Source organism: Oncorhynchus tshawytscha, linkage group LG03 (assembly GCF_018296145.1).
Source record: "Oncorhynchus tshawytscha isolate Ot180627B linkage group LG03, Otsh_v2.0, whole genome shotgun sequence".
Lineage (NCBI taxonomy): Eukaryota > Metazoa > Chordata > Actinopteri > Salmoniformes > Salmonidae > Oncorhynchus > Oncorhynchus tshawytscha.
The window spans coordinates 39100214-39125100 of record NC_056431.1 but is presented as its reverse complement, the minus strand read 5'-3'; the positions used below and the strand labels follow the sequence as shown (position 1 = coordinate 39125100).

The 24887-nt window shown below is 42.4% G+C and overlaps 1 protein-coding gene across 4 annotated transcripts in view; it reads left to right on the top strand.

Annotated features, from left to right (window-relative positions):
• Nucleotides 1-14541, top strand: part of LOC112235186 (double-stranded RNA-specific editase 1) — a 182914-nt gene extending 168373 nt beyond the window's left edge. For 2 of the 4 annotated variants that reach the window (XM_024403610.2, XM_024403616.2), the window contains 2 exons: nucleotides 12026-12204; nucleotides 12369-14541. In XM_024403610.2, the coding sequence (XP_024259378.1) occupies nucleotides 12026-12204; nucleotides 12369-12545 (356 nt within the window). In that variant the 3' untranslated portion in view covers nucleotides 12546-14541. The remainder of the gene's footprint in view (nucleotides 1-12025; nucleotides 12205-12368) is intronic. The other 2 variants (XM_024403605.2, XM_024403596.2) reach the window with 1 other exon arrangement.
• The last annotated feature ends 10346 nt before the right edge of the window (nucleotides 14542-24887 follow it).

Genomic DNA, 24887 nt, shown 5'->3' with positions numbered 1-24887 from the left:
GAGTTACAGTTCATATAAGGCATATGCCCACCAATGCCTGCGCCCCTGCCAAGTCATGTGAAATCCATAGATTAGGGCCTAATGAATATTCGGTGGGCATATGACCACCCACTTGGGAGACAGGCCCACCCTGTGTCGAGCAAGGCCTTATATGAACGGTAACTCAGTAAAATAGTTTAAATTGTTGCACGTTGCATATATATTTTACTGTCAAATTACTGTCAAATTCTGTAAAATGACATTGGAGACGGCTTATGGTAGAGAAATTAACATTAAATTCTCTGGAAACTGCTCTGGTGGACATTCCTGCAGTCAGCATGCCAATTGCACGCTCCCTCAACTTGAGACATCTGTGACATTGTGCTGTGTGACAAAACTGCACAGAGTGGTCTTTTATTGTCCCGAACACAAGGTGGACCTGTTGATATGCCACACCTGTCAAGTAGATGGATTATCTTGGCAAAGGACAAATGTTCACTAACAGAGTTGTAAACACATTTGTGCAAAACATTTGAGAGAAATACTCTTTTTGTGCATTTGAAGCATTTCTGGGATCTTTTATTTCAGCACATGAAACATGGGACCAACACTTTACATGTTGCTTTTATATTTTTGTTCTGTATAATTTTGGTGCACATAGAATGCTGTCATGAGTGCATTCAGGTGACAGGCTCATTCAGGCTCATTCTGTTCAGAACAACTTGGGGTATGACTACATGTCATCTTGTAACTATACATCAAACATAGTGATCATACACTTGGACACTGTATATGACATGAGTTTTATGATGTGGAAATGTGAAGTGCACATTTGGACTCACGGGTGTTTGGCTTACTTGTATGACATCAGCGGTATTTATTATAATGCTCAATGTCTCATATTTCAAAATACATAGTCCTCTTAATTTACAGCATTTCCCTCACTCGGACAACAGCAAATTTGCAAAAGCTGCCCAATTAGTGGGAGGGATCGGGGCAATGTCCGGGAGACCCATGAGGCTGCGCACAATTGGCCCAGTGTCGGCCGGGTTAGGGGAGGGTTTGGGCGGCATGTCCTTGTCCCATCGCGCTCTAGCGACTCCTTGTAGCGGGCAAGGCGCATGCACGCTGAGTTCGATCGGCAGTTGTACAGTGTTTCCTCTGACACATTGGGTGCGGCTTGTTTCCGGGTTAAGCGAGCAGTGTGTCAAGAATGGCTCTCTCCGTACGGATGGCTCTCTCCGTATGGGAGTTGCAGCGATTGGACAAAGACTAACTACCAATTGGATATCACGAAATTGGGGAGAAAAAAAAACAATTGCTTCTTGACAAACCGCTCGCTTAACTCGGAAGCATGAAGACTGCCCTGAAAAAAGTTTAGAAAAAAAAATTGTATCTGATATGATGGTCTCGGGCAGGGGCGTAGCCAGTATTTTTGGGGGGATAGGCCTAGAAAAATTTGGATAGGCATTTTTTCTACTTAATTTATTTTGCGACGTGCACCATATATTATTTCGTAATACAGTAATTTTATACTAGTACATTGTACTTGGAGCAACCTCATTACATATACAAATAATTACCTATCCCAGCATATTAAAATAAGACAGTAACGTTAGACCAGTTGCCAACTTGCCAGCATAACACTCATCCTCAGACGCACTTTAATCTCGATGGGCAAACAAGCCTATATTTGATGTTACAGTTTCTACCACGGCGGGCAGTAGTACTATAACATGGTACTTTACCTTTAGTAGACATATCATAAGGCGTGACCTACATCCCAAGTCGCAGACGGCGAGGCTTTGAGTTGAATATGGTGATGATTTCATCATAATGCAATGTATCTGTCAATTCACGCTCAAAAGACAGCAAACTGAAGTGGTTCAGCCGGGCGCTTGTCATTGATGTGTGAAGACAATTTCTTTATGCTAGTTGTTGTTGAGAAAAGTCTCTCCACACTGCATGATGCCATTGGAAGTGTGACAATGATCCTTAACAGAGATTTTATATTAAGGAAAATATCATCAGGGCAGCTGTCAAGTACACTCATTATGGAGGAAAGTCTCTCTTTCCCACGTTCATTTTGCGACATCAAACTGCCGAATGAAAACAGTGGATTCAGCATCCTCAATTGAATTTGCATAATGATCGCATGTGGTCTTCAGCTGCTCTTTAAGGACGCAGGTTTGGGATTCTTTGGAAAAGGAGGCTGCCGCTTGCATGATCCCGTATGTGTCTTCTTGAAATCTTGAGTTCAACTCAGTAATCTGTCTGTCTAGAATATTGTTCCAAAGTTGCCTCAGGTCACTGTCACTCTTGATGCTGGATGTTTTCCCTAATGAAGTTGTGACTACACTGGCTGCCAATTATACAGGCAGTTTTCGCTGCTGTGATGCGCTCACATCCCAATTACTAATATCATGCTTAACCATCATCTCTTCAGTTAACTCAGGGAGACTTTGATAAAGTTCTCAAGCTATCTCTGAATGTAGAAAAGCTGATTTAAAAAAAAAAAAACAATACAGTCCTTCACAGATAACGTAGAGAGCTTTGTAATCCCTTCGTAGCAAAACCACTAGTGTCAAACGATTTACTAAATGTGACAAACAGGAATAAGAACGTATTGTTCTGGATTTGTTGTAAGAGGGCATCGACTTCTATTTGGTTTGTCCACAAGCATCTGAAAACTCTGCAAGAACCTCTAAAATGACATCTAGCAGTCCCGACACTTTTGCCGCGGTGCACAGAACCAAACGGGACTGTCGGAGTTGCAATGCGCACATACCGCTTGCTTAAATGTTTGCTTTAGTAGGACATGTACCCCTCCTCATTTCCTTGACATGACTGAAGCGCCATCGAAACAAAAACCCACACACTGAGTGAGATCCAACTCCAGGGGTTGCAACACTTCCAAGTATTTTCAGAGAAATTCCTTGTGCAAACAAATCAGCGGTTTCCATGAACCCAACATCTATTTCTTTAATCAATCCAGCATGATTGTATCGGATGCGCACAGGAATAAGTTCTCATTTAGATTGATCTTTATATTCATCTGCTCGTATGGGAAAATACGTGGAAGGCGCAGAATGAACTTAATCGTCTTCCAAGGTGAACAACGATGCTGCACACTCCAGCAACTCGTTCGGAATTTCGGGGCTAATAAGCGTGGCATTGCGAGGTAGCTCATTTAAGCCTGTTTTTGTATTTCTGAGTCATACTTTGAGATGAAATTCAAACAAGTTACCTTTGTTGATTGTCTCTTCGGTTTCTCTATGCTCTCTGAGTGGAATATCCTGCTGTGTGGTTTCTTTCTATAAAATCTATGTTTGCATCACCATGCATTGTACAATTACATTTTTCTGCAAGGGCTCTAGCATGTCATTTGCTAGTCTCCTGTTTCCAGCAAGCATTTCTTGTGAGTTTCCAGTTTTTAAATCCATCTTGTATGAATCTGAATTCAACATTTGCCCCAGGTTGACAGGCTGGTTCATCAACGGCAGACAAAACTGTCGTTGGACCGACTGCAGGTTCACCCCCGCCCGCAGCATCAAGAACGAGAGGAGACAGTGGGGTAGGCAAGCATGCCTGGCTCAACGTGGCATTGGCAGTTGTGATGGCGATTGCAGTTGTTTCTATCGTGACACCACCTGTTACTGTCTCATTCTGGATGCTATTGGTGGATTGATCCAAATTATTTTATGGCACACACTCCTATTCCTCCAGACATTTAAAAAAAAAAACTACAGTAGCAATCGACATTTGGTTTGCCATTGCTAGAACTACTAAATTACCTTAGCTGGTGGGTCAATTTGAATAGGCTAGCGTTACAACGTTTATGACATTGCCAGGTTGTTGAAGTAAACCACGGTATGGGAAAAAACATGTGACCAACAGTCGGAAGCCAACTTGATTGACTATTTCTTTGTTACATTATAAAATTATCCATAGAAAATAAATCTCACATACTTTTCTTTTAAAAATGTAATAAAATAAAACAATTTGTATTGAATAATTTCTGGGACAATTATTGGGTAGGCCTGAGATCAGTGGCTACACCGCTAGTCTCGGGTATGTGTAATTATAACTGATTTGCCCATAAGGACCAATGCAGACCCAGTAGAGAAAGAGAAATTACATTTAGGAGATTATCTAATCAATAGATACAGTTGAAGTCGGAAGTTTACATACACTTTAGCCAAATACATTTAAACTCAGTTTTTCACAATTCCTGACATTTGATCCAAGTAGGTCTTAGGTCAGTTAGGATCACCACTTTATTTTAAGAATGTGAAATGTCAAAATAATAGTAGAGAGAATGATTTATTTCAGCTTTTATTTCTTTCATCACATTCCCAGTGGGTCAGAAGTTTACATAAACTCAATTAGTACTTGCCACCCCTCATAGCCTGGTTCTTCTCTGTTTCTTCCTAGGTTCTGGCCTTTCTAGGGAGTTTTTCCTAGCCACCGTGCTTCAACACCTGCATTGCTTGATGTTTGGGGTTTTAGGCTGGGTTTCTGTACAGCACTTTGTGACATCAGCTGATGTAAGAAGGGCTTTATAAATCAATTTGATTGATTGATATTTGGTAGCATTGCCCTTTTAAATTGTTTAACTTGGGTGAAACGTTTCGGGAGCCTTCCACAAGCTTCCCACAATACGTTGGGTGAATTTTGGCCCATTCCTATTGACAGAGCTGGTGTAACTGAGTCAGGTTTGTTGGCCTCCTTGCATTTGCGACCAAGCTTTAACTTCCTGACTGATGTCTTGAGATGTTGCTTCAATATATCCACCTAATTTTCCATCCTCATGATGCCGTCTATTTTGTGAAGCGCACCAGTCCCTCCTGCAGCAAAGCACCCCCACAACATGATACTGCCACCCCCGTGATTCACGGTTGGAATGGTTTTCTTCGGCTTGCAAGCCTCCCCTTTCTCCTCCAAACTTAACAATGGTCATTATGGGCAAACAGTTCTGTTTTTGTTTCATCAGACCAGAGGACATTTCTCCAAAAAGTACGATCTTTGTCCCCTTATGCAGTTGCAAACCGTAGTCTGGCTTTTTTATGAGGATTTTGGGAGCAGTGGCTTCTTCCTTGCTGAGCGGCCTTTCAGGTTATGTCGATATTGGACTCATTTTACTGTGGATATAGAAACTTTTGTACCTGTTATCTCTAGCATCTTCACGAGGTCCTTTGCTGTTGCAAGGTCCTTTGCTGTTGTACTGGGATTGATTTGCACTTTTTGCACCAAAGCACGTCCATCTCTTGGAGACAGAACGCGTCTCCTTCCTGAGGGGTACGACGGCTGTGTGGTTCCATGGTGTTTATACTTGCGTTCTATTGTTTGTACAGATGAACATGGTACCTTCAGGTGTTTGGAAATTACTCCCAAGGATAACTTGGTTGATTTCTTTTGATTTTCCCATGATGTCAAGCAAATAGGCACTGAGTTTGAAGGTAGGCCTTGAAATACATCCACAGGTATACCTCCAATTGACTCAAATGATGTCAATTAGCTTATGAAAAGCTTCTAAAGCCAGACATCATTTCCTGGAATTTTCCAAGCTGTTTAAAGGCACAGTCAACTTAGTGTATGTAAACTTCTGACCAACTGGAATTGTGATACAGTGAACTAAGTGAAGTACTCTGTCTGTAAAGAATTGTTGGAAAAATGACTTGTGTCATGCACAAAGAAGATGTCCTAACCGACTTGCCAAAACTCTAGTTTGTTAACAAGAAATTTGTGGAGTGGTTGAAAAACAAGTTTTTATGACTCCACCTAAGTGTATGTAAACTTCCAACTTCAACTGTAGTGTTTCAACCCACTCTACCCAGAGTGGGTGACAATGCAGCTATGTAATGAAAGTTCACTTCCTTATTTTATAAAATACAAAGACAAATATGATTATTCATGTTCTGAATCGTTCAGTTGGGTCTTCCTCTTAACATATCATTAGCTAACATTGTATCGAAAAAGTCTGATTTCGTAACCTAAATCCGTGGATTCAGAAAGTATTCAGACCCCTTGACTTTTTCCACATTTTCTTAAGTAACAGCCTTGTTCTAAAATTGATTAAATCATTTTTTCCCTCAATCTACACACATTACCCCATAATGACAAAGCAAAAACAGGTTTAGACAATTCTGCAGATGTATTCAAAATAAAAAAAGGTATCACATTTACATAAGTATTCCGACCCTTTACTCAGAACTTTGTTGTACCACCTTTGGCAGGGATTACAGCCTCAAGTCTTCTTGGTTGTGACGCTACAAGCTTGGCACACTTGTATTTGGGGAGTTTCTCCCATTCTTCTCTGCAGATCCTCTCAAGCTCTGTCAGGTTGGATGTGGAGCGTCGCTGCACAGCTATTTTCAGTTCTCTCCGGAGTTGTTACTGTCCGGGCTCTGGCTGGGCCACTCAAGGACATTCAGAGACTTGCCCCGAAGCCACTCCTGCGTTGCCTAGGCTGTGTGCTTAGGGTTGTTGTCTTGTTGGAAGGTGAACCTTTGCCCCAGTCTGAGGTCCTGAGCACTATAGAGCAGGTTTTCTTCAAGGATCTCGATGTACTTTGCTCCATTCATCTTTCCCTCAATCCTGACTAGTCTCCCAGTCCGTACCACCACCATGCTTCACCGTAGGGATTGGTGTCAAGTTTCCTCCAGACGTGACGCTTAGCATTCAGGAATCTTGTTTCTCACAGTCAGAGTCCTTTAGGTGCCTTTTGGCAAACCCCAAGCGGCCTGTCATGTGCCTTTTACTGAGGAGGGGTTTCCGTCTTGCCCCTCTACCATAAAGGCCTGATTGGTGGAGTGCTGCAGAGATGGTTGTCCTTCTGGAAGGTTCTCCCATTTCCACAGAGGAGCTCTGTCAGTGAGACCGCCAGGTTCTTGCTCAGCTCCCTGACCAAGGCCCTTCTCCCCTGATTTGGCATGGCAGCCAGCTCGAGGAAGAGAATTTGTGGTTCCAAACTTCTTCCGTTTAAGAGTGATGGAGGCCACTATGTTCTTGTGGACATTCAATGCTGCAGACATTTTTTGGTAACCTTCCCCAGATCTGTGCCTTGACACAATCCTGTCTCTGAGCTTTACTGATAATTCCTTCGCCATCATGGCTTGGTTTTTGCTCTGACATGCATTGTCAACTGTGGGAACATATATTCTACAGGTGTCTCCCTTTCCAAATCCAATCAATTGAATTTACCACAGATGGACTATCAAGTTGTAGAAACATCTCAAGGATGACCAATGGAAACAGGATGCACCTGAGCTCAATTTAGAGTCTCAAAGCAAAGGTTCTGAATACTTATGTAAATAAGGATTTATTTTATTTTATGTTTTATAAATTAGCTTAAATTTCTAAACCTGTTTTCGCTTTGTCATCATGGGTTTTTGTGTGTTGACTGAGGAGAAAAATATTTAATCCATTTTAGAATAAGGCTGTAACGTAACAAAATGTGGAAAAAATTAAGGGGTCTGAGTACTTTCCGAATGCACTGTGGATGGGTCCCCTACGGTAGTCTCATTGAAACACTTCACTTGTCGTCTGTGGTGAACTTTGCTTACCTTTTCTGTGTGAATTTAAATAACTTGATTCCCTTTCTGCCAAATTGGTGGAATCCATGCAACTGATTTGTTTTAAGGTCAAGTCTATTTAGATACTTTTTCTGTCATGATATTTCATTATATAGCCCTTCTTAATGTTGTTTTGTGGAATTTGGAACCTGAGATACGTTGCAGTGTACTTGGATTCTATAGCATATGCAGATAAAATGTGTTCCCCCTTCTCTCTTGCTGCCCAGAAAAAATCCTACATCTATTGTCAGGGTAGGGGCTAAGGAAGGGTGAGGGTTACTGTTATGGAAGCAACTAGACAACCTACCTTTAACAATGGACTCACTAAGTCTAGGGGTTCTAGGCGGTCTTAATTGTTCTATAATCTGACTAGGTGTGTGCATAACAGAAGTAAGCATATGTGACCAGGTGTTGAATGTACATGTGCCTAGGGAGACGGCAACCTTACCTTAGGTCCAAGACAAGTCTGTCTTGACTCCTTTAGATCGGTGAGCCCAAGCGGATTGTTATGTGAAGATAGTGACGGAAACAAATATATACAAAAAAAGAAAATTAAAAACGGGCATACATACCTAAATTAAAGACTCAAAATCAATACGAAAGGCCACTAAACAAACCAGCAACCTCACGGCTTGCAAGGTGGGATACTGACTGACGGTCACCTTAATTGGCAGCACCTGTCCTTATCAAGGCTTGGCTGGGATTGTGGAAGTGTAGTATGTTGTCTACTTATGCACCTAAGACCTATACTACCTACCCATTCCATAACATTACCTAGTAACAACAGTGTCCTGGGTTGTGTTCAATAGGTACGGAACAGAAATAATTGGCACAAAACGTTCATTTTATCTTATTGAAACATTTTGCAATGGTTTGCACTAATTAACACAACCTTGATCTCCCTCCCAGGGTTGCGGTCCAAACACTTAAGACACACCCTCGCCCACTTACCCTCGCCTTATGCCCTTGGGGGAATCCCCGTCGCCATCTTGGAGGGGGGTCCAAATGATTAGCCAAGCAAGGGAAGTTTGCAATGTAAGCCCCTCAGCCCTCGTTTGTAGTCGACTTTGCGAGTGTACAATTATGTTCACTCCGAGGCCTGAAACTCCCCATAATTCAATTTGTGATGATTGTACATCTGCAAAGAAAAGTCAGCGAAAACTTCAAAACAACATCAATGGAGAAGTCAACATACAAGTGTAAGTAAAAACAAATGCTAGAGTTAGAAAGTTAGAAATTGTGCTACTAATGCACATGACGGCACAAACACGTATCGTGAAAAGTAAATATATTTGGTTATCTTTTGGAAATTGTAGAAATAAAACATTGTCCTTCAGAAGTTCCAGCTAGGCAGGCTAACATTAGTTAGCTAATTAATTTGCTAGCGATCACACAGTAGGCGTATATTAATAATTATATATTTAATTTACACTACCGTTCAAAAGTTTGGAGTCACATAGAAATGTCTTTGTTTTTGAAAGAAAAGCCATTTTTTTGTCCATTAAAATAACCTCAAATTGAGGCTAATTGATCGTTAGAAAATCCTTCTGCAATTGTTTGCACAGCTGAAAACTGTTGTTTTGAATTTATAAGCATTAAAACTGGCCTTCTTTAGACTAGTTGAATATCTGAACATCAGCATTTGTGGGTTCGATTACAGGCTCAAAAACAAAGACCAGAAACAAAGACCTTTCTTCTGAAACGCATCAGTCTATTCTTGTTGTGAGAAATGAAGGCTATTCCATGCGAGAAATTGCCCAGAAACTGAATATCTCGTACAACGCTGTGTACTACTCCCTTCATAGAACACCGCAAACTGGCCTAACCAGAATAGAAAGAGGAGTGGGAGTCCCCGGAGCACAACTGATCAAAACAAGTACAATAGAGTGTCTAGTTTGAGAAACGGACGCCTCACAAGTCCTCAAATGGCAGCTTCATTAAATAGTGCCTGCAAAACACCAGTCTCAACGTCAACAGTGAAGAGGCGACTCTGGGATGCTGGCCTTCTAGACAGAGTTGCAAAGAAAAAGCCATATCTCAGACTGGCCAATAAAAATAAAAGATTACGATTGGCAAAAGAACACAGAGACTGGACAGAGGAACTCTGCCTAGAAGGACTGACAGACGGACTTGATACTGATGTCTCTGAATGGAGAGAGAGACCTGGCACTCTACATAAAAAAAATTACGAAACACAACTTTCACTTGTATTGTATTTTTTTGTTTTTTTGATTGAATTGTATCAGTCAATATGGGGTGAGAGAACCCCTGTGTATTTTGCACCAGGATCAGGGAACTCCTGTTGTATACGGGGCACCACACAGGAAGGTCTGACCACTGACATGTTTGCCAAGGTAGCCCCATTAACACCAGACAAAATGCCCATAGGCACAGAATCTCTATCAGCTGGGAATAACAATGGAAGATGAAAGGAGCACTTTGTTATATTAACAGAACACTGCTTCTATGGTATAATGTAAAGGGTTATTTGTTCTACATGGACCTGCTACTACATTTGAAAGTTATCAAAACACTTAGTTTAGAATATTCAGAAATCGCGTTCTTCTCATAATACTCTTTAGGCTACTGAACTATTCAAAGCTTCCTCCAGCATCTCACCCATACATCTGCCTGTAGTTATTGAGCTCAACCTGCAGGATGTTTGTTTGTTGTGATTGAGTGTGGGGAAACAGCTGCGGGCAAGATTCTGACAGATGGGTGTGTCTTGGTGGTTGCAAGGACACACCCAAGAAACACCCACATCAAACCACACTCCCAAGTCAACTCATGTTTGCCAGCATTTCTTGAGAAGCAAGCTAAAGAACAAGGCCAAATCAGTGGGTGCAGTTCCCCTTTCAATCCTAATCTTCCTGTCAGTCAGTCAGCAGGCAGCCCAGTACACTGCAAAAGAGGAACAAACCAAGTAGTTTAAACCTTGTGACTAGGGGGCAGTATTTTCATTTTTGGAAAAATAACATTCCTGTAGTTAATGGGATATTTTGTCAGGACAAGATGCTAGAATATGCATATAAATTGACAGCTTAGGATAGAAAACACTCTAAACTTTCCAAAACTAAAAATATTGTCTGTGAGTATAACAGAACTGATATTGCAGGTGAAAGCCTGAGAAAAATCCAATCCTGAAGTGACTCATCTTTTGAAAGCTCTGTGTTCCAATGCGTCCCTATTGAGCAGTAAATGGGCTATCAACCAGATTACTTTTTCTCCGTATTCCCGAAGGTGTCTACAGCATTGTGACGTAGTTTTACGCATTTATGTTGAAGAATACCCGTAAGCGGCTACATTGCGCAACTGGTCACCTGATGGCTCCCAGAGTGATTCTCGCGTAAAATACAGAGGTAGCCATTATTCCAATCGGTCCTACTGAAAAACCAATTGTCCTGGTGGATATATTATCAAATAGATATTTGAAATACACCTTGAGGATTGATTATAAACAACGTTTGCCATGTTTCTGTCAATATTATGGAGCTAATTTGGAATATTTTTCGGCGTTTTCGTGACTGCAATTTCTGGGCGATTTTTCAGCCAAACGTGAAGAACTAGCGGAGCTATTTCGCCTACAAAAATAATATTTCTGGAAAAAAGGAACATTGGCTATCTAACTGGGAGTCTCGTGAGTGAAAATATCCGAAGCTCATCAAAGGTAAACTATTTAATTTGATTGCTTTTCTGATTTCCGTGACCAAGTTACCTGCTGCTAGCTGGACAAAATGCTATGCTAGGCTATCGATAGACTTACACAAATGCTTGTCTAGCTTTGGCTGTAAAGCATATTTTGAACATCTGAGATGGCAGGGTGATTAACAAAAGTCTAAGCTGTGTCTCAATATATTTCACTTGTGATTTTCATGAATAGGAATATGTTCTAGGAATATTTATGTCCGTTGCGTTATGCTAATTAGTGTCAGTCGATGATTACGCTCCCGCACACGGGATGGGGAGTTACTAGAGGTACACCCTCCACTGGAATACGTATTTATGCCTCCCATCCATCTAGGCCCCTGCTTGGAGGAGCACATGTCCTGTGGTAGAGTTGAAGAAGCTTCATCCTGTTTTTTGACTACCTTCTCTGACGGATGCTGCTAGGGCAAAGATTTATACGTCTCTGACCCTTCATGCCCTCGCTTGTGTAGTAAATGCTTGAGTTCACCACACTCACATGATGAGAAGCTTTCACTGAAACCTGAAGACTCATGTTTCCTTTAGTGGTAATGCCTAAAGCTTGAGATCAGAGGGATAACATGGGCATGAGTCGCATGTCCAGTCCTATGTATGATTCCCACTTGGTCAGACGTGCTTGTCTTTAGAAAGGGAATTAGCTACCGCTTTCACAGCTAATTCCCAGGCTCATCATGTCCTGTATTCAATTCCCAGTGGCTCAGACTTTTATGCTTACTGTTATAAAGTGGAATTGGCCACTCACTCTATGGTTCTATTTGTGATTCCAGGCATCAGCAACGCGGAGGCGAGGCAGCCGGGCAAGGCACCCAATTTCAGCGTGAACTGGGCGGTGGGCGACCTGGCGCTGGAGGTCATCAATGCTACCACGGGCAAAGACGACATGGGGCGCGCCTCGCGCCTCTGCAAGCACGCCCTCTACAGCCGCTGGGTTCGCCTGCATTCCAAGGTACAGAACGGTCCGACACACACCACATCACATCAGCACACAGACGGTGTGAGCAGCACAACCAATTTAACACCAGCTGAAACACAGATCAAGTCACTCCTCAATATTTGATTCAAAGTAGTCTTCTTATCTCAACATCTGTTTGCTTCCCTTCCCCACCCCAGCTGTCATCCACACTGAGGATCAAGGTGTCCAAGCCCAGCTCGTACCACGATGCCAAGCAGGCGGCGGTGGAGTACCACAACGCCAAGCAGACTCTCATCAAGGTCTTCCACAAGTCGGGCCTGGGGGCCTGGGTGAAGAAGCCCATCGAGCAGGACCAGTTCTCCCTCAACTCCTGATTAGGGGGTTAGGGGAACCTCATAACCCAACCCACTGCACCCCAATCCCATCTCTAGGCCTGAGAAAGAGGCTCTTCAAAATTACCAGCCACTGAGACTTTGTGTCTGTGTGTGTGTGTGTGTGTCTGCGTGCGTGCGTGTGTACCTCGTGCATGCGTGTGTGTGTGTATGTCTGTCTTGAGTGTTTGTGAGAAATAACGCATGTGGTTCTGGCCACCTCCCTCCGTCCCAATCACTCTGCTCTCGTTCCTCATGGCTGTGATGTCATCACTCTGTAAAACGTTCTTTTCTTTTTTTTAAATCGATGGTACTCGATGTTCAATCTGCCCATCTAATCACGAAGTCTTGCCATTTTTAACTGGAATCGTTTTTAGTCATTGTTGTTTTATTTGCAAGACTTTACATGAAGTTGTCCATACACCATGTAGTTACTATATACTTATTTCTGTAACCAGAATGTAGAATGTACAACGATTCTATTTCTACTATTCAGTTAAATGTAATTACACTAGTATATTCCCAAATGCCATGTGACTTTTTAACCTATTGTAGAATTTTACCTTTTTAATGTCTTATTTCATTACAATATAGCCCCTTTATTATAAGCACGTATGATATTATGCTAAATGCAAATCCAAAATGTTGGTTACAGTCATTCAATCATTATTCATTTGAAATCTCTTCTTTTGGTCCCGTTACATCTTATTTATTTATTTGTTGGCATTTTTGGTCATTCAATTACATTCCGTACTTGAACATTGGGCCCTGGTGGAGGCTGTTGACGATTCCCCTCGAGTCCTTTGACCTGGGGGGGTTGAGGAGAGTTGTGGATGTGCTGCACGTTTTTTCTTGTTGAAGTAAGCCATGGCTTTGCATGGGAATGGTGTCAGAGTTCGGCGAGTTGATTCGGTAGAGAACCAACAGGGATCTGCTCGAGTGATTTTTTTTTTTTTTTTTTTTTTTTTTTTTCCCCCTGCTTTGAATCATGTTTCTCTCTTTAATGTGTTTGTTTTGTTTCCTGGAGGGGGCTTGGTTTTTTAGTATTGCAACTTTGGACTTTTTTGTGTTTGAGAGATGGATTATACTGCAACTGAATAATTCAGTATTTCTAGTATACAGGAATTCAGTATTTCAATCAATGACACTGCATAGGGGCTACATTACACCTCCTTCATAAGCATGATCCTCATGGACATTATGCATCCATGCCCTGGGCATTTATAAATGCTTATGTCAACAACCTCGGATCGATAGGTCATGGTCATGCCACACAATACAAGTCTGGTGACATAACACATCTTATGTCAATCTGGGGTTGTTATGAAGGTGTAAAGTAGGCCATATGTCATGTAATTCATAGAGAGCTGGGAAATGCATGTCTCCAAGAGCTTATGTCGTCATTTAAACAACTCTTGTAAGCAACACGATTGTTGATTGCTCATTGTGTGAGTAAACTTCCAAGGGAACACAAAGAAACGCATGAGAGATTTTACAAAGTTGAGTTTGGTACCACCCGCCCACTCAATGACCAATCCGTGTTTTCTCAATCCAAGTCCTATTGGTCCGATTCCCTGGGTGTTCTGTAAGCCCTCTTCCCCACCCTCTCCCATGTGTTCATCTTTTCTATTTCAACTATTTCTACAACATGATAAACTCTGGATGCCAGTAATGACAACTTTCTAATGTATTATCTGTGTGCTCTCCCTTATAGGCTGGTCATATACCTCTAATATCAGCATTGTACATGGCCAGTGACAAACCACAATGTAAACGGACACACTGCAAAGGAATGATTATTATGAAGTATTCTTTAAGTTGGTGTATTTTTATATTTGATATATTTGGTTCAAAACAGCAGGGGAAGGTGCTTGGAGTCCCAGCAGTGTGTGTGTTGTATGTACACTACATGACCAAAAGTATGTGGACAACTGCTCGGCAAACATCTCATTTCAAAATCATGGGCATTAATATGGAGTTGTTCCCCCCTTTGCTGCTATAACAGCCTCCACTCTTTTGGGAAGGCTTTCAACTAGATGTTGAATGTCTTCCATTCAGCCACAAGAGCATTAGTGAGGTTGGGCACTGATGTTGGGCGATTAGGCCTGGCTCGCAGTCGGCATTCCAATTCAGCCCAAAAGTGTTTGATGGGGTTGAGGTCAAGGATCTGTGCAGGCCGGTCAAGTTCTTCCATACCGATCTCAACAAACCATTTCTGTATGGACCTCGCTTTGTGCATGGGGGTATTGTGATGCTGAAACAGGAAAGGTCCTTCCCCAAACTGTTGCCACAAAGTTGGAAACACAGACTCGTCTATATTGTCATTGTATGTTGTAGCGTTAAGATTTCCCTTCACTGGAAGTCTGGAACTAAGGGACCTAGCTTGAACCATGAAAAACAGCCCCAGACCATTATTCCTCCTCCATCAAACTTTACAGTTTGCACTATGCATTGGGGCAGGTAGCGTACTCCTGGCATCCACCAAACCCAGATTTGTTCATTGGACTGGCAGATGGTGAAGCGTGATTCATAACTCCATAGAACGAGTTTCCACTGCTCCAGTCCAATGGCCGCGAGCGTTACTCCACTCCATCTGACGCTTGGTGTTGCGCATGGTGATGTTAGGCTTGTATGCGGCTGCTCGGCCATGGAAACCCCCCAACAAAGTTATTGTGTTGACGTTGCTTCTAGAGGCAGTTTGGAACGTGGTAGTGAGTGTTGTAACCGAGGGCAGTCCCGTTCTGTGAGCTTGTGTTCGCAGTTGTTGTTGCTCAGATATTCCCACTTCACAATGACACTTACAGTTGACCGGGGAAGCTCTAGCAGGGAAGAAATTTGACGTACTGACACGTTTGAAAGGTGGCATGCTATGACGGTGCCACGTTGAAAGTCACTGAGCTCTTGAGTAAGGCCATTCTACTGTCAATGTTTTTGTCTATTGAGAATGCATGGCTGTGTGTTTGATTTTATACACCTGTAAGGAACTGGTTTGGATGAAATAGCCCGAATCCACTAATTTGAAGTGATGTCCACATACTTTTGTGTGTATATAGTGGATGTCTAGAGTAAGGAGATTGTGTGACACTGCTCGATAAATGTCATTAATGAGATTGCTGTGGAATCTGCACCAAAGATGATGTCCTTGTGTGTTTTTCTCACAAATGTCTTTGAGCAACAACAAAGGAAAAGGGGGAAACATTTTTTTAAACGTGTTTCTCACACACCAATTGCTGGGTATAATATTGCAATGTTTTTGTACTTTCATTTTATCAATGTATTTTTTTTATTTGTATAAAATGATGGGTTGTAATTCTGTTGTATTCCAGCTTTGTTGTGGAATCTTTCTTGTCGGGCTCTTTCGGTATTTCTGTAGCTGTCGATTATCAAGGTGTTATTATTGTGAACCTCTGTTCTATTGCTATGGAAATGATGCGTATAGCAATATACTGGTTAAAAATGTGATGCCTGTGCAACTCTTCTTCCTTCACTGTCTAGTTCTTGTTCTCCCTCCATGAAACTGCGGGGATGTATTTGATTTGTTTTTAGTCTTTCATTTGAACTCTTAAAGGTCCAATGCAGCCTTCTTTTTTTTTTATCTCAAAATCAAATTATTTCTGGGTAACAATTTAAGTACCTTTTTGTGGTTATTTTTCAACCACCAGCTAGTTTTCAAAAAATAAACAAAAATAGAGTATTAGCAAAGAGAGGTTTTTTTAAGCAAGAATCTTGCTAGGACTGTCTGGGAGTGATCTGAGTGGTGCGGGGAAAACTCGCTGTTATTGGCAGAGAGGTTTGGAACTCTTATTGGTCTATTAACTAACTTGCCGCCCGTTGACATCACCAGGCAGGCCAAAACTCCATCGCACCAAAACAGGCAGAAATTGTAGGCAGTCTTTTTAATTAATTTAATTAATTAAACCGCTCTAATACTTAAAGGGCATTATCAGCATTTTCACAATTTCACAGTATTATTCCAACCTCAGTGTGGAAATATATATATATATAAAACACAGAAAATGTTGTTTTTGACTATACTGGGCCTTTAAAAAAAGCTAGTTCCTGTTCCTTCACTGCAACGGCCAGAGATGTGCTACCGATTGTTGAGCAAATGTCCTGTGTCGCTGTGTCCTTGTGATACACGTATGTTTTGAATCGTCTCTGAAAGGCCTCTTTACCTCGTACCTCTGCAGTCACATTGTGACCCCCCCCCTCCCCGAAAAGATCCAGGTCATGAGCAATATGTCCCCCAACGCCCCCTTTAATGAGGCCCCAGGAGGAACGGGACCAGAAAGAAAGGTTCCCCTCCCCCTCTGTTTCCCCCTTCGTCGTGCTCTCTTTTAAAACTGACTGTTTGAAACTTCTTCTTTTTTAAAGCCTGCCTGCTTCTCCATAGTATGGTTCTTATTTTTTGGACTGCACTAAAGATGTCAATTGATGATGTCATGACACAAACCGTCCCCCAAAATGGACAAGTCGGAACTATTTGCAAGAAACTGAACTGCTTCCCTATGACCGAGTGCTCCCAGCGGTCTATAATCCCCGTTCGGTCGGCCGTCCTGACCGCCTTGATTATTTGGCGACTGTTCAGTGGTCCCGGTGTGGTCCACTCGGGGTGGTCAGAGGACTCCTCTACTCTCCTCTCACCCCACATCCGCTGTGCAATCTCCACCTGGACCACCATCTTGCATGTGCTCCCACACTGAAGCTGCACCTAAAGCATGAAGACATACTTTTAAAGTACTCTTATGTAGAAAAAAAACCTGATAAATAGATATATAAAATGAAGAAAAATAATAATAAAGGAGACCTTAGTTTACTTTTGCAGAGGTTGTCATTCTTTGTGTGTGCACGCGTGTGTGTGTGTGTAAAGTTGTATACTGTTGTTGTGCAAAAAGTATTGAGCACATGAAACACACAGAATCCTTATCAGCAAGCAGCTTCTCATCTAACCTTAAACTTTCTCCACCAGCCCACAGAGTTGAAACTACACCAGATCTAAATTAAAGTGATATATAATGAACCAAAAAATAAACGCAACATGCAACAATTTCAAAGATTTGACTGAGTTACAGTTCATGAGGAAATCAGTCAATTGGAAATAAATTCATTAGGTCCTAATGTATGGTCACAGTTACCTTAAAAGATATTCGCCTCAGGATCTCATAACGGTATTTCTGTGCATTCAAATTGCCAACGATAAAATGCATTTGTGTTCGTTGTCCGTAGCTTATGCCATAAGCATACGATAACCCCACCGCCACCATGGGGCACTTTGTTCACAACGTCAGCAAACCACACTCGCCCGCACAACGCTATACACGGGGTCTGCGGTTGTGAGGCCGGTTGGATGTACTGCCAAATTCTCTAAAATGACATTGGAGGCAGCTTATGGTAGAGAAATGTATGTTACATTCTCTGGCAATAACTCTGGACATTCCTGCAGTCAGCATGCCAATTCCACACTACCTCAACTTGAGACATCTGTGGCATTGTGTTGTGTGACACAACTGCACATTTTAGAGTGGCCTTTTATTGTCCCCAGCACAAGGTGCACCTGTGTAATGATTGTGTGGTTGAATCAGCTTCTTGATATGCCACACCTGTCAGGTGGATGGATTATCTTGGCAAAGGAGAAATGCTCACTAACAGGGATATAAACAAATTTGTGCAAAACAATTGTGCGAAATAAGCTTTTTGTGCATGTGGAACATTTCTGTGATCTTTTATTTCAGCTCATGAGACATGGGACCAACACTTTACATGTTGCGTTTATATTTTTTGTTCATGGAACATAGAAGTGCTATATTAAGAGAACATTGAAATAGTTACTCTGTAGTCAATCAGTCAGTCAATCCGGAGTCAATCAAAGTGAAGCAGGATTAGTGAAGGGCATTCCTTCCACATGTTTTATCTCCAAATAGCCACGGAGATCAGGTAAGACCATCAAAAGGTGATGCTGTGACAGTTCTCTGTGTGTGTGTCTCTCTCTGACTGTGTGTGTGTGTGTGTGTAGTCGACAGGATCAAATCAAAAATCTAATTTATTTATATAGCCCTTCTTACATCAGCTGATATCTCAAAGTGCTGTACAGAAACCCAGCCTAAAACCCCAAACAGCAAGCAATGCAGGTGTAGAAGCACCGTGGCTAGGGAAAAAATCCTTAGAAAGGCCAAAATCTAGGAAGAAACCTAGAGAGGAACCAGGCTATGAGGGGTGGCCAGTCCTCTTCTGGCGGTGCCGGGTGGAGATTATACAGAACATGGCCAAGATGTTCAAATGTTCATAAATGACCAGCATGGTCAAATAATAATATTCACAGTAGTTGTCGAGGGTGCAGCAAGTCAGCACCTCAGGAATAAATGTCAGTTGGCTTTTCATAGCCGATCATTAAGAGTATCTCTACCGCTCCTGCTGTCTCTAGAGAGTTGAAAACAGCAGGTCTGGGACAGGTAGCACGTCCGGTGAACAGGTCAGGGTTCCATAGCCGCAGGCAGAACAGTTGAAACTGGAGCAGCAGCACGACCAGGTGGACTGGAGACAACAAGGAGTCATCATGCCAGGTAGTCCTGAGGCATGGTCCTAGGGCTCAGGTCCTCCGAGAGAGAGAGAATTAGAGAGAGCATACTTAAATTCACACAGGACACCGGATAAGACAGGAGAAGTACTCAGTACAAACTGACCCTAGCCCCCCGACACATAAACTACTGCAGCATAAATACTGGAGGCTGAGACAGGAGGGGTCAGGAGACACTGTGGCCCCATCCGATGGTACCCCCGGACAGGGCCAAACAGGAAGTATATAACCCCACCCACTTTGCCAAAGCACAGCCCCACACCACTAGAGGGATATCTTCAACCACCAACTTACCATCCTGAGACAAGCCCGAGTATAGCCCACAAAGATCTCCGCCACGGCACAGCCCAAGGGGGGGCGCCAACCCAGACAGGAAGATCACGTCAGTGACTCAACCCACTCATGTGACGCACCCCTCCTAGGGACAGCATGAAAGAGCACCAGTAAGCCAGTGACTCAGCCCCTGTAATAGGGTTAGAGGCAGAGAACCTCAGTGGAGAGCGGTGAACCAGCCAGGCAGAGACAGCAAGGGCGGTTCGTTGCTCCAGAGCCTTTCCGTTCACCTTCACACACCTGGGCCAGACTACACTCAATCATATGACCCACTGAAGAGATGAGTCTTCAGTAAAGACTTAAAGGTTGAGACAGAGTCTGCGTCTCTCACATGGGTAGGCAGACCATTCCATAAAAATGGAGCTCTATAGGAGAAAGCCCTGCCTCCAGCTGTTTGCTTAGAAATTCTAGGGACAATTAGGAGGCCTGCGTCTTGTGACTGTAGCGTACGTGTAGGTATGTACGGCAGGACCAAATCAGAGAGATGGGTAGGAGCAAGCCCATGTAATGCTTTGTAGGTTAGCAGTAAAACCTTGAAATAAGCCCTTGCCTTAACAGGAAGCCAGTGTAGGGAGGCTAGGCTTTTTACGTTTACATGTTTGTTTTGTTGTTGGAAAGTTGTTAGTTTAATAAACCCCTGCTGAACTGTATGAGGGACGACATTCACGTGTGTAGTCATGTCATTGACACATCTTACCTTGTAGAATTGTCTTAACACGAGAGAGCCGTCATTTCTTCTGCATAATTCCACCAACATTAGACGGTGGGAAATGCATAAGCTAGGTGTAAGAAAGGTTAAATGGTTTAGCTCCGGGTATGCTTTTGCTGGCATAATGCAGTTTCTCTGGACCCCTGCGAGGTCGGAGCCCCCCCCCCTAATAATAAAAAAAATTGAATGTGTCAGCCAGTCAGTGTAGACAACTGATCTCTGTCCATGGAGCTGAAATTGCTACGTCTATGTGGATACATGCCTATTACCTATTTGCTTATGGTTTTGCCTACACCTAGTGACCTGCTTTTTAAATTATATGAACAAAAAATATAGAATTTTATTTGGAATGACAAGCCAGACAAAATTAAAAGGACCTATTTATATAACCAATATGAATTTGGATGGCAAAAATGATTAAATATTAAAGCATTAGACCTCTCACTAAAGGCATCAGTCATACAAAAGTTATACTTAAATCCAAACTGGTTTTCTAGTAAATTGGTAGAAATGTCACATCCTATGTTCAAGAATGGCCTTTCCCCTTTGTTCAGATTACACCTGCTCACATTCGGTTGTTAGAAAAGGAAATAATCTCCAAAATATCATTATTTTTTAAACAAGCCATAGAAAGTTGGTTGCAAGTTCTATTTAATCCACCTGAAAAGACAGAACAAATAATACAACAATATTGTAGTTATACTCAAGTATTGTAATTGATTTTTTTTAAATGTTGAATTTTAGTGAATGATATCATAAAAAGGACTGGTGGAGTTATGTCACACATGCAGCTAACACAGATATAAGGAAATGTCTGCTCTACCCAAAATTACAACCAACTAATTGCAGCATTGCCACGGAAATGGAAGAGGCATGTGGAAGGGGGAAAAGTAAGGAACTTTACTCTACCACTTCTCCGGATTCCGACCGCAAGCTCTGAACCCTTAATCGGGATCATCGCAGCTAGCTTTAGCCATACTCTTATCCTACTCCTCCCCTGTGTCCCTCTGGTGATGTAGAGGTTAACCCATGCCCTGCAGCCCCCAGCATCACTCCCATTCCCCAGGCACTCTCATTTGTTGACTTCTGTAACTGTAAAAGCATTGGATCCTAAGCCTCCTCCCTAACTTTGTTTTATTCACTGCTTTAGCACACTCAACTCTGTCAATCACCACATTCTTATTGGCAGACTCAACAGCCTTGGTTTCTCATATGATTGCCTCGCCTAGTTCACCAACTACTTCTCTGATAGAGCTCAGTGTGTCAAATCGGAGGGCCTGTTGTCCGGACCTCTGGCAGTCTCTATGGGTGTCCCACAGGGTTCAATTCTCGGGCCGACTCTCTTCTCTGTATACATCAATGATGTCGCTCTTGCTGCTGGGGATTCTCTAATCCACCTCTACGCAGACGACACCATTCTGCATACTTCTGGCCCTTCTTTGGACACTGTGTTAACTAACCTCTAGATGAGCTTCAAAGCCATACAACTCTCCTTCCGTGGCCTCCAACTGCTCTTAAACGCAAATAAAGCTAAATGCATGCTATTCAACCGATCATTGCCCACACCTGCCCGCCCATCCAGCATCACTAATCATCAGCATCTCCAATCAAAAATTAAATCTACAATCGGCTTCCTATTTCGCAACAAAGCTTCCTTCACTAATGCTGCCAAACATACCCTCGTAAAACTGACCATCCTACCCATCCTTGACTTTGGCGATGTCATCTATAAAATAGCCTCCAACACTCTACTCAGCAAACTGGATGTAGTCTATCACAGTGCCATCCGTTTTGTCACCAAAGCCCCATATACTACCCACCACTACAACCTGTATGCTCTCTTTGGCTGGCCCTCGCTTCATACTCGTCGCCAAACCCACTGGCTACAGGTTATCTACAAGTCTCTGCTAGGTAAATCCCCGCCCTATCTTCGCTCGCGGGTCACCATAGCAACACCCACTCGTAGCACACGCTCCAGCAGGCATATCTCACTGATCACCCCAAAAGCCAATTCCTCCTTTGGTCGCCTTTCCTTCCAGTTCTCTGCTGCCACTGACTGGAACGAACTGCAAACATCACTGAAGCTGGAGATTCCCATCTCCCTCACTAGCTTTAAGAACCAGCTGTCAGAGTAGCTCACAAATCACTGCACCTGTTCATAGCCCATCTATCTACCTCATTCCTATACTGTATTTATTTATTTGGCTCCTTTTGCACCACAGTATCTCTACTTGCACATCCATCTTTTGCACATCTACCTTTCCGGTGTTTAATTGCCATATTGTAATTACTTCGCCACCATGGCCTATTTATTGCCTTAACTCCCTTATTTGACCTTATTTGCACTCACTGTATATCGACTTTTTCTTTTTTTCTACTGTATTATTGACTGTATGTTTTGTTCATTCCATGTGTAACTCTGTTGTTGTATGTGTCGAACTGCTATGCTTTATCTTGGCCAGGTCGCAGTTGCAAATGAGAACTTGTTCTCAACTGGCTTACCTGGTTAAATAAAGGTGAAATAAAAATAAAAAAACTCCGCCAACCCAGATGTCCTAGTCGTGTCTGAATCCTGGCTTAGGAAGGCCACCGAAAATCCTGAAATTTCCATCCTTAACTATAATATTTTCCGCCAAGATTGAACTGCCAAAGGGGGCGGAGTTGCAATCTAGCGCAGAGATAGTGTGAGAACTCTGCAGGCTATCCAGGTCTGTGCCAAACAATTCAAGCTTCTACTTTTAAAAATCCATCTTTCCAGAAACAAGTCGCTCACCGTTGCCGCTTGTAATTATTTTTGCCTCTAGGGCCTATTTATTGCCTACCTCCCTACTCTTCTACATTTGCACACACTGTACATAGATTTTTCTATTTTTATTTTATTTTGTGTTATTGACTGTACATTTGTTTGTGTTACTCTGTGTTGTTGGTTAAATAAATAAATATGTAATAAATAAATAATAAATAAATAAACCTGGAGTCCAATCAAGTAGACGAGATTGGAGATGTTGGTTAGAGCTGCCCTGCCCTATAAAAAACACTTACAAAATTTGAGTTTGCTATTCACAAGAAGCATTTCCTGATGTGAACCATGCCTCAAATAAAACAGATCTCAGAAGACCTACAATTATGAATTGTTGACTTGCATAAAGCTGGAAAGGGTTACAAAAGTATCTCTAAAAGCCTTGATGTTCATCAGTCCACGGTAGGAGAAATTGTCTATAAATGGAGAAAGTTCAGCACTGTTGCTACTCTCCCTATGAGTGGCCGTCCTGAAAATATGACTGCAAGAGAACAGCGCAGAATGCTCAATGAGGTTAAGAAGAATCCAGGAGTGTCAGCTAAAGACTAACAGAATTCTCTGGAAAATGCTAACATCGCTGTTGATGAATCTACGATACGTAAAACACTAAACAAGAATGGTGTTCATGGAAGGACACCACTGAAGAAGTCACTGCTGTCCAAAAAAACCCATTGCTGCATGTTTTTTTTTTTTTTTTTCTCTGTTATTTTACCAGGTAAGTTGACTGAGAACACGTTCTCATTTGCAGCAACGACCTGGGGAATAGTTACAGGGGAGAGGAGGGGGATGAATGAGCCAAGTGTAAACTGGGGATTATTAGGTGACCGTGATGGTTTGAGGGCCAGATTGGGAACTTAGCCAGGACACCCGGCTTAACACCCCTACTCTTAAGATAAGTGCCATGGGATCTTTAATGACCTCAGAGAGTCAGGACACCCGTTTAACATCCCATCCAAAATACTGCACCCTACACAGGGCAATGTCACAATCATTGCCCTGGGGCATTGGGATATTATTTTTTTTAGACCAGAGGACAGTGCCTCCTACTGGCCCTCCAACACCACTTCCAGCAGCATCTGGTCTCCCATCCAGGAACTAACCAGGTCCAACCCTGCTTAGCTTCAGAAGCAAGCCAGCAGTGGTGTGCAGGGTGGTATGCTGCTGGCATGTTTGAAGTTTGCAAAAGAGCACCTGGATGTTCCACAGCGCTACTGGCAAAATAGTATGTGGACAGATTGAACTAGTTGAGTTGAGTTGTTTGGAAGGATCATACAACACTATGTGTGGAGAAAAAAGGCACAGCACACCAACATCAATACCTCATCCCAACTATAAAGTATGCTGATGGGAGCATCATAGTTTGGGGCTGCCTCGGGACCTGGACACCTTGCCAGACGGAAAAATGAATTCCGATGTTTATCAAGACATTTTGCAGGAGAATGTAAGATTATCTGTCCTCCAATTGAAGCTCAACAGAAGTTGGGTGATACAACAGGACAGCGACCCAAAACACAGAAGTAAATCAACAACAGAATGGCTTCAACATATTTAATAATGATACACCTTCCTGGGGTAGCCCAGTCAGAGTCCTGACCTCAATCCGATTGAGATGCTGTGGCATGACCTCGAGAGTGGTTTACACCAGACATCCCAAGAATATTGTTGAACTGAAACAGTTTTGTAAAGAGGAATGGTCCAAAATTCCTCCAGACCGTTGTGCAGGTCTGATCCGCAACTACAGGAAACATTTGCTTGAGGTTATTTTGCCAAAAAAAGGTCAATCAGTTATTAAATTCAAGGGTTCACATACTTTTTCCACCCTGCACTGTGAATGTTCACATGGTGTGTTAAATAAAGACATGAAAACGTATAATTGTTTGTGTGTTATTAGTTTAAGCAGACTGTGTTTTTCTATTGTTGTGACCTAGA